Raw genomic sequence first — 15,610 nt, 5'->3', positions numbered from 1 at the left:
CATCCCACACATGGTCATTGTGGGCTTCTTTTCCCATGCCCCTCAGTGTAAATGTATTTGTTTCTGCATCAACAGTTGATATTCATACAGTAGCACAGAACTGTTGATTACTTGGCTAGGTTTCTTCGCTGCAGTGAGTCCACTATAATGTGCAAAACATGAAAACCGCATGACAGCTCAGTGAAGTGTCACTTTGTCTTTGGAAATAAGCAAATAACATCAACAAGTTAATAGAAAACTGAAACCATGAAATGTACTGGGAGTGGTCTGAACTAATGATGCTATAAACTCGTACATGTCCAATCTTAATCATTCTGAGATTTATTTTTCATGTTTCCTATTAGGTTTTCACTACTTAGACTCTAAGAATGGCACCAATTGTGAAAAACGAGTTAAACACATAGGTATTCCAGCTTGGCCTTCGTTTGCCCTTGGTATCTATACTTTCAGTTTTTACTGTCTTGTAAAACAAACATAACTACATTAGTTGTGTTGACAGGATATGTTTATGTGATGGCCTCTGGTATATTCTGGTATAGTTGTGGTAGTTTTTAAAACTAAAAATCAGTGGGGAGAAAGGTTTTTAAATGTAGCATTGGGCCAAGGTTATCTGAAGAAAAGAGCAACCCTCACACTGAATGGATTTTTGTAGGATGGCCGGCCTGTCCTTGTGTATTTTTTTTCCTCACTTTCTTCAGATTTCAGTTTATGTGACTGAATTTGTATATATGCCAAACGGTATCCCCTGGATTGCACTCCCCTGGACATCACTCAGTGATATGTGTCTTCCCTGTTTTCTTTTAATGAAGTACAGTGGGGCCATACTGCTCATAATTACAGCAGTATACCTACTGTGTTGTATGGTGAGATCACAAGTGACAATTAATTTTTAAAAGCTAGATATGGAGAGTTAATGGTTGGCATTTATATCGTGCCTTTATCCAAAGCACTGTACAATTGATGCTTCTCATTCACCCATTCATACACACACTCACACGTCGACGGCAATTGGCTGCCATGCAAGGCACCGACCAGCTCGTCAGGAGCCTTTGGGGGTTAGGTGTCTTGCTCAGGGACACTTCGACACAGCCCTAGTGGGGGATCAAACCGGCAACCCTCCGACTGCCAGACGACTGCTCTTACTGCCTGAGCCATGCTGCCCAGAGTTACCAGAGTTACCAAAATTGAGAATATCATGTATTTTTAATTATTCAAATCCGTGATCAACTATAGTTGACAATGTTTATTCAACATCGACAATATGTAGCAAAATGCTCAAATCAAGTGGGCGTTTATGGTATACAGTATGAAATCATATTTACCATTTTTTATATATTTATTTATATATTATATATTTACAAAAATTAAAGTACTGTACGTTTTGGAATATACTTGAAATAATCTCAGGTACATTTCTGCTGAATTCATTCAGTCCCTTAGATTAGCAGTTCTGTCTTCAGCTGTACATAATGTGGGTAAGCAAGTTTTTTGTTTCCTTGTGAAAATACACAGTAAAAATGAATACGCCTGTCATTGAAGCTACTTCGCTTTATTTCTAAATACAAACGAATGCCATAGCGAATCGTGAATAAGACAACCACTGGGGAATTAAAGAATAATGTACCGTTGACAAGCCCAACTTGTGTGAAAAGACAACATCACAAGTAGGAGTAAATATGTCAAGTGTTATTTCTTCTGTTACTATACAAAATCTTCAAAACTAAACCGACTGTTCTGATGGGAGTAAATTGTGGAATTTATAAAACTACCATATAGGCTACGGACATGTTAAACTGTAGCTCAGAACGATTAATCTTATTTTCAACCGCGCTGTTGTGAATGAAATGACGCCGATCATTAAGCTACTACAAACACCACGTAAATATACTCGTTTGTTTACAGTGATTTCACATTCATCGCAAAGACTTCTGGGCCACGGGCTTCGTTGACGCGTTGAATTGTGGGCAGCCATTGGTCCTCCGAGCTCACAGACCCTGGTCCTGCTTGGAAAAAATGGCTGCTTCGGCGGCGGAGACGGGCTCCTGCCCCAGTTTGTTTCCGAGCTTCTCCGTAGTTTGCTCGTTCCTAGAACGTTATGGAGCTGCACTGAACTTACCGGAGCTTACGTTTCCACAGTTGGAAGGATACCTAACGGAGACCTCGACAGGTAGCTAAGAGTTGAATACAAGGGGCTACGATCTTGGGGGGGAGGGTCTTCAGCACAGTATGCGTGAGTGTATCACTCGACGTGCTATGGGTTTTGTGTTATTGTGTGGGGAGTGTATGTCTAACTTTGTTTTTGTGCGCGTTGCCTCTTCTGCATGAATTTCAATGCATTGGCTAGGGCAGCAGAATTGTTTGTGTTCCATTTGCACTTTAAATACTTTACACTTTTACATGTTTGTGACGCTTGTAGGGAAGATATTTTCCAGCCAGCCAAGATTGCCTTCAAGGGCTAAATTACTCATCGATCGCGTGCAGAAAGGATGGCCAGCTAGGTAGTTAAGTAAATAAAACTGAAGTGTCAATCACAGTTATGCTATTTTCCCGTATATATTAAGTAGATATATTAAGGGGTTATTGCATTCGCGGTTTATTGTATATTTGATGTGTTTCATTGCTCTTAAACTACGTCGGCCAGCAGGGGCTATATTTACAGTTGGATTTTTTTGGCACATTGTGGTTCTCTGGAAACAGCGCGCATGCGCACAACGCACTCTTCCTACTAAATTGAATGGTAGTACAGTAGTTCGCAGCCAGGTGTGCTGCTAACTGCAAACTGTCTACTGTTTCTTTCATTCATAGTATTTTTTGCTTTCGGATGATTTTAATCCCAAGAGTAATCTTTGCGAGAGAAGTAACTGTAATATAGACACATTTATTTTCAATTCCACTGTAGGTGGATCGCCAACATGTAATATTTAAAGCTAGACTAAAATCTTGAAGAATATACTAGACATAGGATTGAACGGTTAACAATTTAAATATGTTGAATTATATAATAATATAATAATATACGTACATGCATTTGGGAAATATCTCAGCTAATGTTATTATTAATGTGGTTATCTTTATATGCTACAATAAGAAGGTGCTCATTGATCACTCATTCAAATTACACTAAAAATATGATTACTTTTGGAGATATGACCCCCCCAAAAGTGCATTTTTTTGGGCCAAATATCTTGGAAACGAAAGTAGATTTTTTGTTTGTTTGTTTTTTGTTTGTTTACTGAAATGTACAAATTTACAAATAAGTTTTATACCTTTGGCAAACTTTGAATAGCTCTACCGGGAAAAGAACTATGAAGTTTTAAGGAATTTCAAATCTCATAATTGAGAAAAAGAGAAAAATGGTGTAAGGTTCTGTGGTGTAACATTCTGGTGTTGGCATGGAATGGCCCTTATTTAATGTATGGACTGTCATTAGGGGGAGAACATTATGTAATCCCTTCATGTCTGTGCTATTTCTGCTGGATAATAATGTTAAATTAGATTATTAAATTATTAGAATTTGCATATGTGTGTCTTGTTTGTTGTGTTATTGTGTGTAGCCTATGTCTTTTTTTTAGGGTGTGTTATATGGGTGGATTGTGGGAGGGGAAGGAGTTCACATGTAGCAGAGGGTTGCGTAATAGCTGCAAAAGAGACGGTGTATTACTATATTTGTAGACTTCCTTTTTTGTTTTCACAATGGCTCTACACTGATCGTTATTTGATGTTTTGTTTGAGAGCCACTTTGATGAATCAAATGTAAACACTGCAATAAAGATGAGTAATGCAAAATAGAAAGGCATCCTTGTTAATTATGTATGTGACTTTTTATTTCTTTTCATTTTAGTTCCAAATGTCCTGGTGGATCTTCATGTAAAGTTGTTGAGGAAAATAGGCAAGTTTGTGCCCGTGGACAAATGGGAGAAGTACCTCATCAAGGTGAGCAAAGGATTTGGGTTGATTTTGATTTCATAAGCAGTGAAAGTGTTTGTTCTCCGGTGGAAACTAGTCTTGTTCTGAATTGTATCGTACAGTTCTGTATTAGTGTGCTAATTTCAGTCAACCTAATTAGGAAGCAGGTCATTGCCTGCAATCTGTTCGTCTAGATAATTTACATATCGACCTTAAACTGAATCTGAATCTGAATCTGAAATTGACTGCTCGTGTTTCCATCTGTACAGTTATGTCAGGAGTTCAACAGTACGTGGGCCTGGGAACTCGAGCAGAAGGGCTACCTGGAGATGACGGCCGAATGCAAGATCGAAATCCTCAAAGTATGGCCTGCTGCTTTTCTTACAGTACATTCTCTTATGACATTTAGCCTCTACTGACTGCACACATCTGCTTCAAGATGCTAGTGTTGGCATTTCAGGCTGCTAAGGGGACTGCGCTGCTTTACAAACAATCTTTAATTGCTCCCTGCTCCCCAGCAAGACCACTCTGGTCTGCCAGCTCTGGTCACCTTGTTGGTTCCCTCACTACAAGCACCTGGCGGTCGAGCTGTACGTTCACGTCTGTTTTCCATTCTGGTTCCTCAGTGGTGGAGTGACTTGCCTCCCCATATTTCGACGTAGACTAACGACACACCTTTTCAAACTATACCTTAGTCCTCCCTCCTGATTTCCTCCCCCCCCCTTCCGATATCCCTGTTATCTAACCCTAACCCTTAGAAATAAAAAGAAATGTGCCCTTCATGCGTATTTTACTAGTTATGGATTTGATGCTTTAACCTGTGGAAGAACCTCTGCACTTGTACGTCACTTTGGATTTAGGACAATAAGCCATAAATGGGGGGGGACGTTGTCGTAAATATGTCCTTTGTTTTTACTTTTCTAGTACTTGTGCGAGTGCCAGTTTGACGACAACCTCAAGTTCAAGGCCGTGATCAATGAGGAGGACCCTGACAAAATGCGGCTGCAGCCGATTGGCCGAGACAAGGACGGGCTCATGTACTGGTTTCAGCTGGACGGGGACCATAACGTCCGCGTCTATGTGGAGGAGCAGGATGACCTGGATGGGTCCTCATGGAAATGCATCATCAGGTATGATTGGGCAAGACATGCAGGGACACAGAAATCATGTTTGTCAGCTTATGTGTTTTTAGGTTTGTTTTCTTCTGATTTGCACACTTTGAGTTTTTTTTATTTATTCAGGTAATGTACACAATTTGAAAAGGAATAGGTTTAGTAAAACGAATGATTATGGGCACTAAGCATTGCTGTGTTCCTCCCCAGAAAATATGGGGAGTTTTCCTCTGCTGGGCACGGTATTTTGGTGGTAATATTTTGGTACTTTGTTACTTCTTCGGGATGGTATTTTGATTGTAATATTTTGGTGGTACTTCAGGAAGGTTGTCATCTTTCACTTGATTCATTGGTTTCTCCATTTTTTTAGTATTAGATTTTACATAACAAGGTGCGCCTAACACCAGACTCATGAATGACGGGGTGTATAAATTCTGTGATACAAAATGTATTTTGTACAAGTGAATTGTAATGAATGTCCAGAACATCCTGTTTGTGTATCTGTAAATATAATTTACAGATTATGAGTTGCCTGTGACAACATTCCTACTGCACAGGGGTCCAAGTGCAACTGCTGTGTTAGCTTAGCTGGAAGCTTGCAGTGTTCAAATGAGCACTCAGCTGCTTGTGCTTCCGCTCGGTTTATCAAATTGAAGGGGAATGGTTCAGGCCCTCGCTCCATATTAGGATAAACATAGGAGAAATTTGTTAAAAATATAAATAATACAGCTGTGCTATGTCAGTTTGTGACTGGATGGGTAATGCTTTGTGCGGTGACGAATGCACCTTCAAAAAACAATGTAGGTAACACTGGTAACGTATTGTACATAATCTTGCATAATAATTGCTTGAGAAGGATAAAGATAATTTAAGGTATTTTCTTTTTTTCTATTTCTGCAGAACGCGAGATGATTTGGCAGGAACTTTGGCTCTACTGAAGACGCAGATTGACCCAGCACTGCTGACCAAGACGGACCAGGAGCAGGAGTCCACCAGCACTAGTCCAAGCCCCGAGGATGGGGAGAATAAGAAAGAGGAGCTTGAAGGTGGGGTACGATATTTGTGACTGATTCAGGTCACTTGTTTCTGTACAATTTTTCTATTGAAACCTACCCAAAAGTTAGTTACTGTTACATCCTGTTCACACCATCGGCTTATGACAACTGTTTGTTGTACTTGGTTACATGTAGCGACAAAGGGGCGCGTTTTGTGTTCATAGCCCAACACCAACAAAAAACTATTAGAACATAATTTTAATGACTTTAATGAATTTATAATTTAACTATGTATTGTCGATTTAAAGATAGCAAGAAGGCTGATGTGCAAGTTAAGCAGCTATGGTAACCAAGAACCAAAGTACAAATTCTAAATGCACGTATCCATTCTATTGATAACTAGCTAGTTTGCTTCGAAGGATCGGTACAGATGTAATTGTATGTGTTCCAAATCAATCAGGGAATGAAAAACCGGAGGAAATTAAACAAGAGCCGAAATGTGACAGCCTCGCCGAGGATGCATCAGGCTCAGCTTCCACAGAGTGTGAGAAGGACGAAAAGGACTTGAAGCACGAGATCACAGACAGTGAGATGACTGCAACCAGTGAAATCAAAGAGAACGGGGTGAAAACCGAGTCCCCAATCAAGAGCAAGAGCACGGATAAAACACCTGAGATCGATAACGGGGTCAAAACGGCCGCCGTTATCAAAGAGGAACCCAAAGCACAGCTAAGTCGTGACAGTGCCGTTGATCCTGCCCCGGCGACATCTGTGGTAAAAACAGAGGGTTCTGTGAAAGTGGAACCTCTCCAGGAGGTGAAGAGTAAGATGGTGGAGGACGTCCAGAGGGCAATGAAGAGTGACCAGCAGGCAAAAATCCCTCTGAAGAAGAGAGAGATGAAACTGAGTGATGACTTTAATGGCAGCAACGGGGGCAGCATCATTGTACGGAATCCATCCCTTACTTCCTCCAAAGAGCTGCTGAAGGACGAAGCAGTGAAGGGGGATGAGTTGGCGTCTCTGAAGGAAGCCAAAGGTAGCCATACAAACATGGAAGTCCAATCATCCACAGAAATCGGTGACCACAGTGGGAGTAATAAGAAGGTACTAGACAAGGGAAGGTTGTGCAGTCCACCTGACAGCGGGCAACTGAATAAGGAAACTGAGAAGGCTGAAGAGAGCACAGTGGCAGGAGGTAGTATACCATCAGCAGTAATGCATAAAGAGGAGCTAGGGAAAGAGGTGGAGAAAGATGAGACAAACAAAGAAGATCATAAAAATTCAGTAGTGGACAAGGAAGTGAAGAAAAAAGATCTGGATGAGGAACAAGAAAAGGAAAAACCCGCAGAGGACAAGAAAGAGAAGAAAAAGGTAGAAGAGGAAGAAGAGAAGCAAAAACCAGAGACAGACAGGTGTGAAAAGGAGAAAGCGGTGGAGGAAGATAAAGAGAAGAAAAAACCTGTTGAGAAGAAAGAGGACAAACAAGAGGATGGCAAGGAGAAGGAAGTTGACCCTGTTGAGCCCACAGTCCCTAATCAGACAGTGAAGACCACAATAACCGAGGACAAGGGATCCGATACTGTTGAGGATGATTCTGGTGCAGCTTTAGATGGGATGGACACAAAATCATCACCTAATGAGGCAGAGAAACGATCTGCACCTGAGGCATCACCCTCAGAAGGAGAATGCCAAGGCAAATCAGAGAAGGTACATGCTCAGACCAAAGAGGTAGTCAAAGAGGCTCAAAGGATAATGGGAGCTGTTTCCCCAGAGCAGGAAGAGAAGGATGGAGAGAAGGATGGAAAGAAAGGGCAGAAAGACCCAGAAACCCCTGCTGAAGTTTCTCCAATGGAATGCGATAGGCCTGCAAACACGGAAGATGCAGCTAATTCAACAACCAGTGTGCAGGACGCTCAACATCACAAGGAGGCGGAGGCCAGGGGGGACGTTACAGAAGATGGAGATGGCAAAACCACGGGGGAAGAATCCACAGCATCAAAGGAGAACGAGGAAGGGGCGAAAGGAAGAAGTAGCACCCGAAAGAAAGCGGCTAAACCTGAAGCAGAGATGGAGGATGACAGGGCGAGTAACAAGGCGATGGAGGATGTAAGTCCCAAGGAGAAGAAAGCTGAAAAAGAAACCGCAAGCAATGCGGTATTGGAAGATGAAGGCAAGCAGGAAGACGGAGACGCCATGTTGGATGAAAACAAGGATGCGGCAGCTGTGAAGGAAGGCCTGGAGACCGGCGAGGTGATGTCAAAGGCCCGGCAAGAAGGCTCCCAGACGAAGCCCAGAGTCCCCGCCAATCGAAGGAAGGCTGCTATCCTTAGGGAGGGCGTCCAGCGGAAGCGCCAGACCTCTGTCCGTCCCAAGGCAGTTGAGAACCAAAAGGAGAACAGCGTCTCTGACACCTCTGAGGGGATGTCTCTGAGGAGGTCCCCCAGGATCTGCCGTCCAAGCGCCAAGATGGCCGAAATCCAGGACATGAAACAGGAGAAGATGCAAATCACGTCCATAGCTGAAGAAGAAGAAGAAGAAGAAGAGGAGGAGGAAGAAAGCAACGACAAAGAGGAAGCCAAGCCTGTCCAAAAGAAACCGCAAGAGACGACTGCTGAACCGGACAGCAAGCCCAAGTCAACAAAGGTGTGTTGCCTTCATTTGTTTCCATTAATGAGAACAGTGTTTACATTAAAGAAACTGGGGGTAGTAAAGGAACGTTATATCTATATTATTTAGACCCCATTGTGATTTTTGTTGGGCTTAGGGTTCTTGTTATGCCTTCACATGACCTGAAGGTTGAGTTTTTTTTTTGTTTTTTTTTCCAGGGAAGGCGGCGGCGAAGGGCAAGGTGGTCAAACATCTCTCGGCGTAAAACGAAGGGTTCCAGTGAGGAGGAGGAGGAGGATGAGGATGAGGATTATGAAGATGAAGAAGAAGAGTTTGAGGATGACAATAGTGATGAAGATTACAAGGTGGAGAATGACAGGAAGAGGAAGAGGAACAGAAACAGGATAAGGAATGATTCTGACAGCTCCTCGTCCTCAGATGGGATTCCCAATGAGGACCCTTGCAAACACTGTGGCCTACCCAACCACCCTGAACTGGTGAGTCATGTTATGTCATGTCATGTCATTTGGCTGAAGCTTTTATCCAAAGCGATTTACAGTTAGACTAAACAGGACACGATCCTATTCTCGGTCCTGCCAAAAGCCAAGTTTGGCCGGCTCACGTGGGGCAGCAATAATTGGCTCGCTGCTCCAGAGGGAGGGACTTGGCAGGGTTATTAGATCGCCGCACAATAAGCACCTCGGGCGCCTCGGAATCACGGCAACGGGCAGGAGACGAGACGGCTTGAAGAAGGCGTGTCACTCTCATTCGGGCCGCCGAGGGACGGGGTACGGGCGGTACATCTAATACGACTACCTCCAATTGAATCAGACGAGGTACAATTGGCTACCAAATTGGGAGAAAAAGGGAAAAATCTGAAAAAAAAAGAAACAGGACACGATCCTCCCCTGGAGCAATGCAGGGTTAAGGGCCTTGCTCAAGGGCCCAACGGCTGTATGGATCTTATTGTGGCTACACCACCGACCTTGCGGGTCCCAGTCCACCTTAACCACGCTACAGGCTGCCCCTGTCACAAGGGTCATATCCCTGCGTAGTGTGGTTAACTGACTGATTTTTGGTACAACTAGCTGACTAGTTATTTGCTGTAATGCATGGTCATAGAGTGCTGCAGAGGAAACGAGTGGAAGAGAAAGGTTAAGGAATATATATAGACTCTCCCGCAATTATCCCTCCCCACAGATCCTGCTGTGTGACTCCTGTGACAGTGGCTACCACACCGCCTGTCTCCGCCCACCTCTCATGATCATCCCAGACGGGGAATGGTATTGCCCACCCTGTCAGCACGTGAGTATCAATCAGAGAATGAGACTTGACTGCTCACACAAAAAAATAAGAGGATCTCTTAAGAGTGTAAACTCTTGACTGTACATAGAATATGAGGTTGTTTCTGTGCCAAAGCTCCATCTTAGTTTCAGTTTATGTAGCCCTGAAGAGGCCAACTTTGGTGTCCTCCCGTTGTTTCGTCTGAACCGTTCATAGTCAACTTTTCTCATAACCCCTGCCACGTTTGCTCCTGTGCTTCAACAGTTATATTAGTCAGCCTTCCGTATTATAACCCCATCTCCCCAATCCTGCAGAAACTGCTTTGTGAGAAGCTGGAGGAAGAGCTGACAAAACTAGACGCAGCCCTGAAGAAAAAGGAACGTGCAGATCGCAGGTCAGGATTTTAATACATTTTAATTTATTAAAATGAATGAATAAAAATGGAAAACCTTTGATGAAGCCCTTCTTAAAATGTATCCCTTTCTTCTCCTTTGGTTTGCATCTATTTCTTCTGAACCTGAGAAAGCATGAACATACAGCACTGTATCTGTTGTGCACCAGATAAGTTCGGTATGTTTTGGAGATGTCTGTTTTTTATGTGCACAGTGGCTTAACTCTATTCACTTGTGTCTATAGGAAAGAACGCTTGGTGTATGTGGGGATCAGTGTGGAAAACATCATCCCTCACCCTGTGAGTATAACCACCTTCAAGTCTTTTGCCCATGAAGTTATTTGACTACACCACATAAATGGTAAATGGTCTGCTTTTATATAGCGCCCTTTATCCAAAGCGCTGTACAATTGATACTTCTCATTCACCAAGTCACACACCAACGGCGCCTGGCTGCTATGCAAGGCCACCAACCGGCTGAACAGGAGCAATTGGGAGTTAGGGGTCTTGCTCAGGGACATTTTGACTCTTACCTCCTGACCTCATCTTTCTCTTAGGAGGTGAAAGCTGAAGAGGAGAAGGTGGTGGAGGAGGAGGAGGACGAGGAGGAGCAGGAGGAAGAAGAAACATATGAGCACAGAAGTTGGAAATTTGGAAGGAGGTCAACAAGGAGAAGAAAAAATATCAGCTACAGGTTTGTGTTGCTGCACAACATGAAAATAGGCATTTGGTAGGTTAAGTCCAGGAGACCTTAAGTGCAAAAACTGCAGACTCAGTTGACAACTTGTGGATTGTAAAGATAAGCCTCTGTGTGTGTTTTTGTGCCACCAGGTTTGATGAGTTTGATGAAGCCATTGAAGAGGCCATTGAAGAAGACATCAAAGAGGCAGAAGGAGGTGGTAAGTAGCAGTGGAATCATGTGCCAGCCTAAAGGGGAAACACCAGTTCAAGACAGAAGATCAGAAAAGAGAATGTTCAGGAACCCTTCAAGAGGCTGACCACTGATTTGTATTGTGTGATTTTTAATGCTGTGACTGGATAACCAACGTTTCAGCATCGACACTCGTAGCTTCATCAGTGTAGGATTAACACCAGGGTATCAGTGTTGTACAGATAGCCTGAGCCCTCCTCAAATGTGGTCAGGCTTGGGGAGAGCCTAAGTATTGCGTAGCAGCACAGATGTTTACATTGTCCAGCCTTGTGATGCAAGCGTGCTCTACCATACCTCATAGGTGCAGGTAGAGGGAAGGACATGGCCAACATCACAGGACACAGGGGGAAGGACATCTCCACAATCTTGCAGGAGGAGGGCAAGGAGAACGGGCGGCCGGCCCGCGGCAAGCCCGCCACACGCAAACGGAAACGGAGGCGGCTGAACGACCTGGACAGCGACAGTGCACAGGACGAGGAGGAGAGTGAGGAAGAGTTTCGCCTAAGCGGCAGGTACCTGATCACAATCCAGCGTTCGTTTCTGTGTCCCCTTTTCTTCTCTTCGGTTTTCTTCAGTTTTGTCTCACTTCTTTTTTCATGTCTCTCTTGTATGTCTCTGTTTCTCCCCCCCCCCCCCCCCCCCACCCCCCATCTGTTAAATTTTGTCTGTTATCTGCAGTTCGGAAGAGGAGGAATTTGTAATGTCTGACAACAACGCAGAAAGCGATGTGGTGAACTCCTTCGACGACAGTGATTTCGGCAGCTCGGGTGAAGGTCCTATGACTACATCCAGGTTCAGAAAACGAGCAAAGAGGGTCAGACGCGCTCCACGTCGACGGAGAGGCTACTCCGATGATGAAATGGAGGAGGAAATTGAGGAGGAGGAGGAGGAAGAGGAAGAGGAGGAGATAGGTATGATGGAGTGCTAGTAAGCATATATGTTAACAGAGAGGTGCACATTAACAGTCTGTGTGTGTGTGTGTGTGCGCCTATGTCTGTGTGTTCAGGCAGAAATTTTGACTCTTGACACTTTTAAAGATCTGTAGGATAGCATAAACTTTCCATTAAGCGCCGTGTGCACGTGTGTTTGTGTAACTGTGGTCTACAGTGACGGAGCGCTCCAGTGAATTCAGTGATGATGACCTGGACATGAGGAGACGCAGGTCGTCACGGAGCCTGAAGAAGCAGGTGAATTACTGCGAGACCTCCGACACCGAGGGCTCGCAAGCAGCCTCCAACCGGGACAAGCACAAGCCATCGCACCACCGCCGCCTGTCCAGCTCGGACAGCGAAGGTGAGCTCACTCCACCGTTCACGTCTTCCCTTTCGCCTTATTCACAGCGTTTGTCCATTTCATGTAAACGGATGATGATGGCGACTGCTCAAAATACAGTTTAAGATTTTCAGGCGTACAATTCGATGCAGCTGCTAGTCTGCACAATCACAAACCTTTCTCGTTTCGTTTCTCGGGACGTTTCATGTACGGTAATGTGTTACGTAAGCAGAATTGTTCCTCGCTGGGCCTCTCAATCTCACTAATCACCTCGATGCCTCCTCAGGGAGTTTCCGCTCAGACCAAGAGGAGGAAGGGAAGATGGCGAAGAGGGGGCCGAGGAGGGGCGCGTTCCCCCTCAGGGACTACAGGCACGGACGCCGGCAGCTGACGCTGAAGCGGCGGAGGGCTTCGGAGGAGGACGACGACGACGACGACGATTCCGACGAGTCCGAGGAAGAGGAGCGGCCCGTCCGCAAGAGGCTGAACCGCATCGATTCAGACGACGAGGAGGAGGAAGAGGAGAAGACCCTTGTGGGCAGGGAGGACGAGGGCGTGAAGAAGACGCACAGGATGGCCAGCGAAGAGGAGGAGAGTCCGCTGGATTATAACCTGGTGGAGCTACCCTCTGCCAATGGACAGAGCCCCATGAAGGGCCTGGATGGCTTCATCACCAGCCGGCCTGGAGCTCTTCAGGGAGGGCCAAAGATTAGCGGGGCACCCGCCGCTGGTCTGGCCCCCAATGGCCTGGCCACGCAGGAGATTGTCCCTCAGGACGAGGATGAAGACGACCTCTTGGGGGTGACTGACCTCGTAGACTACGTCTGCAACAGCGAACAGTTGTAAATCCGTAGTTACAATTACTAGCCAACACCTCCACCACCACTTCCTCGTGCCAGCATGAACCTGTGTTTTGGACAAGGGCTGGCCTTGACTGTGGCCAAAGTCAAATTTTCAAGTGCACAGTGTCTGTGCAATCTTCCGCTTCTCGCAAAACACGCAGAAACACCCGGGTGAAGGACTTCCAGTGTCCAACTCTGAACTAACTCTCTTTACAGTACCAGTGGTCTTGAGAAAGGTACATTACTGGCCTTGTTTTTACAAAAATGGATATTGTATTGTAGACACTATGTTGTATATTCCCTGTTTGTTTTTCTTTGTATTTTTTTCTGTTCCTGTTGTAAGATTTTTATATTTTGTATGAAAACTTTGTCCGTAACAAATCATTTTGGGGTCTGGGTAGCAATGCATTCCATTCTCAACTTGGAGTTGAAGGGATCTCCAGGAGAAAAATCTTTATTTTTTCTTATATGACGTGTTGTGCTTTTTGTAATCCATTTTTCTGCCAATGAGTAGGAAATTATGTCATAGTATAATATCATTGGTATATTTGTCCAGTGAGGTCAAATTTTTATGGACCGTTGATACTGAACACTTCTTTTGCCTCCGTTATGACTAACTGCTAGGAAACAAATGTAATGTCACTTAGCTTACATTTCAAAGAAAAATGTGTTCCTTTAGTCTGATTCCTACACTAGCTTTGTACTTTTATAATATTTTAACGATTATTATTTCATTTATCATATAGATATACATTCAGAATTAAACCTTTGCCTGACTGACTTTGTTGTCAGGGTTGATATTTCTTCCATCGTTTATGCTGATCAAGTTATTGGTATTTAATAAGTTGCTGTTGGATTCCAAACCAAATCAGAAATCAGTGAGACATAAGCTAGTACCCGAAAAGCAGTAATGCTCTTTTTATCTATTCTATGAAAATGTGATAAATGTGGTATTTCAGTAATGGCAGTTTCAGAATTACAGTTCACTCATTAACCAGTGTTTTTACAACTTTTTTAAAAGGTACTTTTTAGAGTTTCTCTCTATCTTTAAAAATGTTTTTATCCCTTTGCTGGAAAGTCCATTGATCGGTTTTAGAACAAGTTTCTGGAGTCTGAAATAAACCGGTCTTTGCTAATCAAGGTAGCTTATTTGTACTCAAAAGTCAAAAAGTATGACATTATTCAAACCTTCTTGACAGTTGAGTGCCATTTGCGCCTGTTAAAGTGTGTCTATGTGTGTCTGTGTGTGTTAAGTTGACTGTCAATACACCAATACAAGTTCTCCCTGCTTGATTTCTTTACTTTCTCACACTACCAGATCAGCTTTATTAGTGTTTAAGAATATAATTACAGTATATAAACATTCTTTTTTTTATTAATGGAATAATTAATTTCTCTTCATTCTTCCCAGTTTCTGACTGTTATATTGTTATATCGGTGTAATGTTTAACTATTACATTTGTCTGGATTTGTGGTTGAACAGTGTCCAGTGTCTGCCAAAACCTTTTTAACACCAGTAAACCATCACACAGTGGCTGTCTTGCATGTTTGTGTGTCTTTTGTTTTGTTAAGTTACAGTGTAGATTAGAAAACTATAACTATACTGTATAAAGTCTCAACCAGGGATGCGGGACCCGCGATTTCTTATGCACCTGCTTTCATCCAAGCAATAATAACCCCCTCGATGTATCTGCCCCGCTGTGATTGAGCCAAAGCTAAAAACTGGTTGAGTACCCCTTCCCCCAGTAGAACAAAAATATATATTTTTTTCTTTTCTCAATATTATTGTTTGAGAGGTAGAATAATGATGGTTGTGGTTTATTTTGGTGGTGAGAAATGTGGCTTTGACCGTGGAATGATTGTTGGTGCCAGACCGGGTGGTTTGAGTATCTCAGAAACTGCTGATCTCCTCGGATTTTCATGCATAACAGTCTCTAGAGTTGGCAGGGAATGGTACGAAAAACATCCAGTGAGCAGCATTTCTGTGGGCAGAAACATGTTAATAAGGGAGGTCAGAACAGAAGGGGCAGACTGGTCGAAGCTGACATGAAGGTGACAGTAACGCAAATAACCACACATTACAACAGTGGTATGCAGAAGAGCATCTCTGAACACAATGTATCAAACCTCTTAAGTGGATAGGCTACAGCAGCAGAAGACTTAAGTCTAAAACAATAAGTGTAATAAATGCCTTGCATTTATTTTAAACACTCAGGGACCATTACATTACATTATTGGCATTTGGCAGATGCTCTTGTCCAGAGCGACGT

The 15,610-nt window shown here is 43.6% G+C and overlaps 1 protein-coding gene across 1 annotated transcript; it reads left to right on the top strand.

Moving 5' to 3' along the window:
* Nucleotides 1-1,992: 1,992 nt before the first annotated feature.
* On the top strand, nucleotides 1,993-14,874 carry rsf1b.1 (remodeling and spacing factor 1b, tandem duplicate 1). The gene is made up of 16 exons (XM_061250080.1): nucleotides 1,993-2,167; nucleotides 3,842-3,933; nucleotides 4,176-4,268; nucleotides 4,831-5,036; nucleotides 5,919-6,064; nucleotides 6,474-8,656; nucleotides 8,839-9,117; nucleotides 9,821-9,925; nucleotides 10,219-10,298; nucleotides 10,541-10,595; nucleotides 10,853-10,989; nucleotides 11,127-11,194; nucleotides 11,528-11,738; nucleotides 11,905-12,137; nucleotides 12,334-12,519; nucleotides 12,785-14,874. Exons 1-16 carry the CDS (start codon nucleotides 2,014-2,016, stop codon nucleotides 13,342-13,344), a joined length of 4,788 nt encoding a protein of 1,595 aa, XP_061106064.1. The 5' UTR covers nucleotides 1,993-2,013; the 3' UTR covers nucleotides 13,345-14,874.
* The last annotated feature ends 736 nt before the right edge of the window (nucleotides 14,875-15,610 follow it).

The sequence above is a fragment of the Conger conger genome, chromosome 7, assembly GCF_963514075.1.
Source record: "Conger conger chromosome 7, fConCon1.1, whole genome shotgun sequence".
NCBI classification, from domain to species: Eukaryota; Metazoa; Chordata; class Actinopteri; order Anguilliformes; family Congridae; genus Conger; species Conger conger.
Note: the sequence above shows the minus strand (reverse complement) of the source record. Positions and strands in the feature narration are given on the sequence as shown.

Bases quoted from the DNA above. Each gene is read 5' to 3' on its own strand.
- rsf1b.1 (XM_061250080.1), top strand. From the start codon at position 2,014: ATGGCTGCTTCGGCGGCGGAGACGGGCTCCTGCCCCAGTTTGTTTCCG. The intron at 3,934-4,175 runs GTGAGCAAAGGA...CCATCTGTACAG, and splicing joins GGGAGAAGTACCTCATCAAG to TTATGTCAGGAGTTCAACAG. The intron at 9,926-10,218 runs GTGAGTATCAAT...CCAATCCTGCAG, and splicing joins ATTGCCCACCCTGTCAGCAC to AAACTGCTTTGTGAGAAGCT.